This window comes from Equus caballus, chromosome 8, assembly GCF_041296265.1.
Source record: "Equus caballus isolate H_3958 breed thoroughbred chromosome 8, TB-T2T, whole genome shotgun sequence".
NCBI classification, from domain to species: Eukaryota; Metazoa; Chordata; class Mammalia; order Perissodactyla; family Equidae; genus Equus; species Equus caballus.
This window is the reverse complement of record NC_091691.1, coordinates 3241019-3249478: the sequence shown is the minus strand read 5'-3', so window position 1 is coordinate 3249478 and position 8460 is coordinate 3241019. Positions and strand designations below refer to the sequence as shown.

The window sequence follows — 8460 nt, the reverse complement described above, 5'->3', positions numbered from 1 at the left end:
GTGAACTTACAAAAGAGCAGACACAGCCCGGGGAACATAGAGATGACTGGCAGAGCCTAATGTTAGAGTACTGGCTTTGTCAGTCAGGGTGGCAGCTGCAGCCACTGCACATAAGCATGGGAGCATACCTGATGTCATGGGGTCTAGTTGGCATGAGAAACATGCCATAGGACTTATCTGTCCTAGAATGCGTGCAGCAGTTCCATTATTTTCATGACAGTATAGATGAAAGCTTTGTCAAAATTAGGTAAGCAGAGAACCAGGGGCGGGGGAAAAGGTAATTTTAAGGCTTCACAGGAGTTTAATGGGTCTGAAGGGCAGGAAATAGGCTGTGGGGTGATGTCTGGGAGAAGAGCACACAAGGGCTGCAGCATCAGGAATCCACTGGGGCAGTAACCAGCTGTCCCTAGATGTTTATGGAGCTGTTTCTTCATTTTGGGGAGAGGGGTGGACAAAATGGACTCAAGGCATTTGGGGTGAGCTGTTGAAAGCCTTGACATGGCTCCTGTCCCGAGTAGGTCCCAGTCGTCTGCGCCCACTGAGGTTTAGATCTTTATGGCCTCCAGCAGCTCGTGCCTTTAGGAGAGTGAGGGGTCTGTAAGGGCTCCCTGTTTACTCTGAGTACAGAGTAGAAGGTCATCCACATACTGAACAGGAGTGGAGCCTTGAGTGAAGGCTACAGAATTCAAGTCCACTGCAAGGATTTGGGAAAATATTGAGGGAGACTCAATATCCCTGAGGTAGGCGAGTCCATGTGAATGGCCTCCCTTTAAAGGTAAATGCAGAAGTAACTTGTGAGGCTGCAGTGGGATGGAAAAGAGAGTGGGGGAAGGTCCAACTCTTGTCACTCAGGCTGCACCATCAGGAACTGAATCAGGATGACGGCTGGATCAGGGGCCAGGGCTGCCAAGGAATACAGAAGACTTTATGGCTCTGAGGTCTGTACAAATCTATAGATTTGGTTCCATGTGAGTCAAACTTGTCTTCTTTTTTCACTGTCAAGATTGCAGTATTGTTTGCTCCTGTAGACATAGGTTCCCTACCTGCCACACAAGATGGGCCAAATAAACACTGGAACACCAGGCAAGGAAAAGGTTTTTATTTCAGATGATATCAGCTGGGAGGTGAGAGTGAGCTCTCAAATTTGTCTCATTTCATCTTATCTCCCTGAAAGATGGGGAGCCAGGGGCTTTAAAGGTTTGTGAGAAATGTGGCTGCTTGTGGCAGGGGGGAGTCAGTGGCCTTGCTGGTCAGAGCTTTCCCACCAGCCTGCCTTCAGCCTTGGGACACTGCTTGCAGGAAGGAGGAGGAGATGATATGGAATCCAGGTGGCTGTCCTTGGCTGTTTGTCTCCATGGCAGATAGTGGATTCTGCAGCCAGGGAGCCAGGGAGTGAGCAGGGCAAGAGTGCTTTGGGTTTAACCACATATATGCTGGTTTTAATGTAGGGGAACTGACATCAGGGCAGGCATCAGTATTACAGGGTGAGGAAGTAAGTTGAGTACATCCTGATGTGAAAGAGAGTGTACTATAGGTTCAATTCCTCACTCTGAATCTATGGAGAGGGTAATGGGCAACTGACGGACATGGTTCATCATTTTTCCAGGTAACGTGCGTGGTAACAATCCTACTTCATTGGCATGTGTAGCCCAGAGACTCTTGGGGACATATTTAAAGACTCATCCTCTTCAGAAGAATTTAAATCAGGATGAGTTTCTAACAAGGAAAGTAGGAGACTTGGGGTTTGGTCCCAGGGCAGGGAGGTGAAAATGCCTTTGTCATTACAATTCTAGTGGCATTAAATTTACATAACAAACCTCTGCCAAAAAGGTGGGAACAGTGCAAGACTAGAGAGGCAGGGTGAGTGTTAAGGGGCTCAAGCTGTGGGAGTGGCTGGGACCTGGGCCATGAAATAGGCTGCCCAGAGACTGTAACAGCTTGAACAGAATCAGAGGAGATGGGTAGAGATAAACCCTCTGAAGGGAGATTAGAGAAAGTCACACCAGAGTCACTTAAGAAATCCGGTTCCCGATCCTCTATTTTAAGTTTAGTGATGGCTCAGGGCAGTGACTGAGGATCAGCTGACCCCATCGTTTAAGGGGGAAATGCCCCTCAGGAGGAGAAATACAAGACTTCTGGGGGAACTGGGGCCAAGGCCGGGGAGGTATTTTTAAGCTTCCCCTTCTCTTCAGAGCAGGACAATCTCTCTCCAATGCCCTGGTTTCCTGCGAGACCTGCAAGTGTCTGGAGGCAAATAGGGAGCCCTCTGAGTGGGCTTCAGTGACTCTCACAGTCACAGTTTCGCTTCTCTAGACATTCAAGTTGAAAAGCAAGAAGAGTTGCTCATAATTCTTTTATTCTTTTACTTTCATGCCGACTATTTTCAAAGAACTGTGTAGCAGCCTCCATTATTACACTTAATGGCTGCCCTGACCCACCAACCACACTATTTGGAATTTGCTTTTGATATCAGGAAGAAAATTTCCTACTAAGCAGGAATTAGGAGATTCTTCTGCTCTGGGGCTTCCGGGTTTAATGCACTGCGCCTTTGAAAAGTTTATATAAGTGTTCAACAAAGGCTTATGGATGTTCCCCTCATTCTGAGTGCATAATTCCATTTTTGGCCATTTACCTTTAGGAGGAAACACCTCTAAAATTGCTCTTATTAACCCTTGAGTGTCAGCCTCGAGCAGAGCCACTTCCTGGTCATTTGCAGGAGGGCCTGGGAGAGGGTCTGGCCCTCTATTTCCCCTGTGAGGGCGTTTCCTCCAGGGGTCCCCTGGTCAGTCTGATAACTACAGTGTAATCCTGGGCTGGAAGAACCCCCTTAGCAGCCAGCCACGATCTCCGTGGGTGGGGTTATGAATAGCCACTGACCTTTCTGAGTCCTCTCTAAATTTAGTGGGTCTTCTGACCATGGAGGCAGGAGAGGTTTATAATTTCATAGATGGGCTGTGTCCAGGGGACATGAACTCTCTGCAGTGGAGGTCCAGGGCACATCCACAGTAGATCCCGCATGGACTGCCTGATGCTGGATCATATGGTAATTCTGTTTTTAGTTTTTTGAGGAATCTCCATACTGTTTTCCATAGTGGCTGCACCAGTTTGAATTCCCACTAGTAGTGTAAGAGGGTTCCCTTTTCTCTACATCCTCTGCAACATTTGCTGTTTTTGGTCTTGGTAATTACAGACATTCTCACTGGTGTAGGGTGATATCTCATTGTAGTTTTGATTTGCGTTTCCCTAATGATTAGTGATGTTGAGCATCTTTTCATGTGCCTGTTGGCCATCCATATATCTTCCTTTGAGAAATTTCTGTTCATATCCTTTGCCCATTTTTTAATCGGGCTGTTTGTTTTGTTGTTGTTGTTGCTGAGTTGTGTGGGTTCTTTATATACTTTGGATATCAACCCCTTGTCTGATAAATGATTTGCAAATATCTTCTCCCATATTGGTGGGTTGTATTTCCATTTTGTTGATGGTTTCCTTTGCTCTGTAGAAGGTTTTTAGTCTGATGTAATCCCTTTTGTTAACTTTTTCTTTTGTTTCCCTTACCCAAGTAGACATGGTATTCACAAAGATGTGGCTAAGACCAATGCCAAAGAGTATATTGCCTATATTTTCTTCTAGGAGTTTTATGGCTTCAGTTCTTACATTCAAGTCTTTAATCCATTTGGAGTTAATTTTTGTGTATGGTGCAAGATAGTGTTCTACTTTCATTCTTATGCATGTGTCTGTCCAGTTTTCCCAACATCACTTATTGGAGAGACTTTCTTTTCTCTGTTGTATGTTCTTGGCTCGTTTGTCAAAGATAGACTGTCCATAGATGTGTGGTTCTATTTCTGGCCTTTCACTTCTGGTCCATTGATCTGTTTGTCTGTTTTTGTGCCAAAACCATGCTGTTTTGATTGCTATAGCTTTGTAGTCAAGGAGTGTGATGCCTCCAGCTTTGTTCTTTTTTCTAAGAATTGCTTTGGCTATTTGGGGTCTTTTTTTGTTCCATGTAAATTTTAGGATTCTTTGTTCTAGTTCTGTGAAGAACGCCATTGGGCTTATGATTGGGATTGCATTGAATCCATAGATTGTTTTAGGTAGTATGGACATTTTGACTATGTTTATTTTTCCAATCCATGAGCATGAAATATCTTTCCATCTCTTTCTGTCTTCCTCAATTTCTTTCAATAATGACATATAGTTTTCAGTGTACAGGTCTTTCACTGCATTTGTTAAATTTATTCCTAGGTATTTTATTCTTTCTGTTGTGATTGTAAGTGGGATTGTATTCTTGGTTTCTTTGTCTGCTAGTTCATTGTTAGTGTATAGGAATGCAACTGATTTTTTAAAAGCGATTTTTGTACCCTGCAACTTTGCTATAGTTGTTGATTATTTCTAGTAGTTTTTTGGTGGATTCTTCAGGGTTTTCTACATAGAGAATCATATCAAATAGCAAATAGCAAAAGTTTTGCTTCTTCCTTTCCAATTTGGATTCCTTCTATTTCTTTTTCTTGCCTTATTGCTCTGGCCAATACCTCCAGTACTATGTTGAATAGGAGGGGCGATAGCGGGCACAGTTGTCCTGTTCCTGTTCTCAGAGGGATTCAGTTTTTTGCCATTAAATATGATGTTGGCTGTGTTTTTGTCATATATGGCCTTTATTATGTTGAGGCACTTTCCTTCAATACCCATTTTATTGAGAGTTTTTATCATAAATGGATGTTGGATCTTGTCAAATGCTTTCTCTGCATCTATTGAGATGATCATGTGATTTTTGTTCCTCATTTTGTTAATGTGGTGTATCACATTGGTTGATTTGCAGATCTTGAATCATCCTTGCACCCCTGGAATGAATCCCACTTTATTGTGGTGTACAACTCTTTTAAAGTATTGCTGTATTCAGTTTGCCAATATTTTGTGGAGGGTTTTTGCATCTAAGTTCATCAGTGATCTTGGCCTGTAGTTTTCCTGCTTTGTGTTTTCCTTGTCTGGTTTTGGTATCAGGGTGATGTTGGCCTCATAGAATGTGTTACGAAGTGCTCTATCCTCTTCAATTTTTCAGAATAGTTTGAGAAGGATAGGTACTAAATCTTCTTTGAATGTTTAGTAGAATTCCCCAGAGAAGCCATCTGGTCCTGGACTTTTGTTTTTTGAGAGGTTTTTGATTACTGTTTCAATATCTGTCCTCATGATTGGTCTGTTCAGATTCTCTGTTTCTAATTGATTCAGTTGTGGGAGGTTGTATGAGTCTAGAAATTCATCCATTTTTTCTAGGTTACTGAATTTGTGGGCATTAGCTTTTCATAGTATTCTCTTATAATCCTTTGTATTTCTGCAGTAGCTGTTGTTATTTCTCCCCTTTCATTTCTAATTTCATTTATTTGAGACTTCTCTTTTTTTTCTTGGTAAGTCTGGCTAAGAATTTGTCAATTTTGTTTATCTTCTCAATGAACCAGCTCTTAGTTTCATTGATCCTTTTTACCGTTTTTTCAGTCTCTATTCCATGTATTTCTGCTTTGATTTTTATTATTTCCCTCCTTCTGCTGACTTTGGGCTTTGTTTATTCTTCTTTTTCTAGCTGTGTTAGGTGCATTTTAAGATTACGTATTTGAGGTTTCTCTTGCTTGTTGAGGTGGGCCTGTGTTGCTATGAATTTCCCTCTTATGATCGCTTTTGCAGCATCCCCTAAGAGTTGTTATGTTGTTTTTTCATTTTCATTTGTCTCCAAGTATTTTTAAATTTCCTCTTTGATTTCTTCCATTTGTTGCTCAATAGCAAGTTGTTTAATCTCTATATATTTCTGACTTTCCCAGTTTTATTCTTGTGGTTGATTTCTAGCTTCAGAGTATTGTGATCAGAAAAGACAGTTGGGATGATCTCAATCTTCTTGAATTTGTTGAGGCTTACCTTGTTACCCAACATATGGTCTATCTTTGAGAATGTGCCATGGGCACTTGAGAAGAATGTTATTCTGCTGTTTTTGGATGGAATGCTCTATATATGTCTATTAAATCCATCAGGTCAAGTGTTTCATTTAAATCTATTTCCTTGTTGACTTTTTGTCTGGATGATCTGTCCATTGAAGTAAGTGGGGTGTTGAGGTCCCCTACTATTATTGTGTTGCTGTTGATTTCTCCCTTTAGGTCTGTTAATAATTGCTTTATGTACTTTGGTGCCCCAGTATTAGGTGCATATCTATTAATAAGTGTTATGTCCTCTTGGTGGAATGTCCCTTGTATCATTATATACTGCCCCTCTTTGTTTCTCATTGTCTTTTTTAAAACAAAGTCTGCTTTGTCTGTTAAAAGTATGGCAACATCTACTTTCTTTCATTGGCCATTAGCTTGAAGTATTGTCTTCCATCCCTTCACTCTAAGCCTATGTTTGCCTTTGAAGCTGAGATGCATTTCCTGGAGACAGAATATTGTTTGGTCTTTTTTTATTTTTTTGAGGAAGATTAGCCCTGAGCTAACATCTGCCACCAATCCTCCTCTTTTTGCTGAGGAAGACTGGCCCTGAGCTAACATCCAGACCCATCTTCCTCTACTTTATATGTGGGATGCCTACCACAGCATAGCTTGCCAAACAGTGCCATGTCTGCACCCAGGATCTGAAGTGGCAAACCCCAGGCCACCAAAGCAGAACATGGGAACTTAACCACTGTGCCACCAGGCCAGCCCCTGTTGGGTCTTGTTTTTTAATCCATCCAGCTACTCTGTGTCTTTTGAGTAGAGAGTTCAATCCACTTACATTTCAAGAGATTATTGTTGTATGAGGGCTTAATGCTACCATTTTATCTCTTGTGTTCTGGTTGTTCTATGTTTCCATTCTTTCTCTTCCTTTGTATTTCCTTTTTTAAAAATATTGACAGCTGAGCTAACAACTGTTGTCAATCGTTTTTTTTTTTTTTCTGCTTTTGCTCCCCAAATACCCCCAGCACGTAGTTGTATATTTTAGTTGTGGGTCATTCTGGTTGTGCTATGTGGGATGAGGCCTCAGCGTGGCCTGATGAGTGGTGCCATGTCTGCACCCAGGATCTGAGTGAGTGAAACCCTGGGCCACAGAAGTGGAGCACGTGAATTTAACCACATGGACATGGGGCTGCTCCCCCTTTGTATTTCTGACTGCCATTTCATTTTGTTGGTTTTCTGAGAGGGGTTTCTCAGTTCTCTCTCTTTTTTTTGAATTGTGGCTCTGCTCTGATTTTTTGTTTAGTGTTTACAATGTGCATTGTATGAAAGATATTGCAGATGAGATGGTCCATTTTCTTATAGCCTCTTATCTCCATTAGCCTAACCAGGTTCCTTCCCTTTCCTCTCCCCTCTGAGTCATTGCTGTTACACCTTGTTCTGTTTGAAATTTCCTGAGTGTGTGGCTGAGTTGAAGTGTGATTTACTTTTGATGCTTTCTTTCTCTTTCTCTTTAAGTTGTAATTGAGCCTTTGCCTCCCTATTCTGGTGGAGAGCTGCAGGTTTCTCATCACGTCCGTTTATTTATCTCCTTGCTCAGAGCTTTGTAGACCTTTCCCTTTTTGTTGCCAGTATGAGGGCATCTTTAATTATTTCTTGTAGGAAAGGACTGTGGTGATATCCTCCCTCAGCTTTTGTTTATCTGAGAAAGCTTCTATTGCTCCATTGTATCTGAAGGAAAGCTTCGCTGGATAGAGTATTCTTGGCTGAAAGTTTTTGTCTTTCAGTATTTTGAATACATCATTCCATTCTCTTGTAGCCTGTAGGGTTCCAGCAGAGAAATCTGCTGAAAGCCTGATAGGGTTTCCTTTATAGGTTATTTTCTGCTGCCTTGCTGTTCCTGATATTCTTTCCTTATCCCAAAATTTTGCCATTTTTACTATTATATGCCTTGGAGAGGATCTTTTAGCATTGATGAAGTTGGGCATTCGATTAGTGTCATTTATCTGTAAATCAGAAACCATCCTCATATTTGGGGAGTTCTCAGCAATTATTTCTTTGAACAGGCTCTCTGCTCCTTTCTCCCTCTCTTCTTCCTCTGGAATACATATAATCCTTATGTTGCTCTTCCTAATTGAGCTGAATATTTCTCAGAGAATTCCTTCATTTTTGTAAAATCTTAGTTCTGTCTCCTCCACCTGTAGAATTTTTACATTTTTATCCTCAAGAAGACTATTTCTTCCATAAGATCAATTCTATTTCTTAATGATTCTAGACTATTATTTATTTCATTAATTGTGTTTTTCATATCCAGAATTTCTGCTTGATTTTTTTTATAGTTTCAATCTCTTTGGTGAAGAGATTCATTTTATTGCTGGGCTCCTTGAATTGTCTTTCTGTGTTTTCTTGTGAGTCATTGAGTTTCCTTTTGATGGCTATTTTGAATTCTGTCGTTTAGGTTGTGTATTTCTGTGTCTTCAGTGTCAGTTTCTGGTGAGTTGTCATTTTCCTTCTGGTCTGAACTGTTGCTGAAGTTTCTCATGCTGTTTGCTAAACT

General features: G+C 41.3%; 1 protein-coding gene across 3 annotated transcripts in view; it reads left to right on the top strand.

The window, feature by feature from the left end:
• Nucleotides 1-2819: 2819 nt before the first annotated feature.
• Nucleotides 2820-8460, top strand: part of LOC100054057 (cationic amino acid transporter 4) — a 54494-nt gene continuing 48853 nt past the window's right edge. For all 3 annotated transcript variants that reach the window (XM_070276076.1, XM_070276075.1, XM_023646744.2), the window contains exon 1: nucleotides 2820-3043. Coding sequence is in view for 1 of the 3 variants with exons in the window: in XM_023646744.2 (XP_023502512.2) it covers nucleotides 3017-3043 (27 nt within the window). In the remaining 2 variants the exon portion in view is untranslated. The remainder of the gene's footprint in view (nucleotides 3044-8460) is intronic.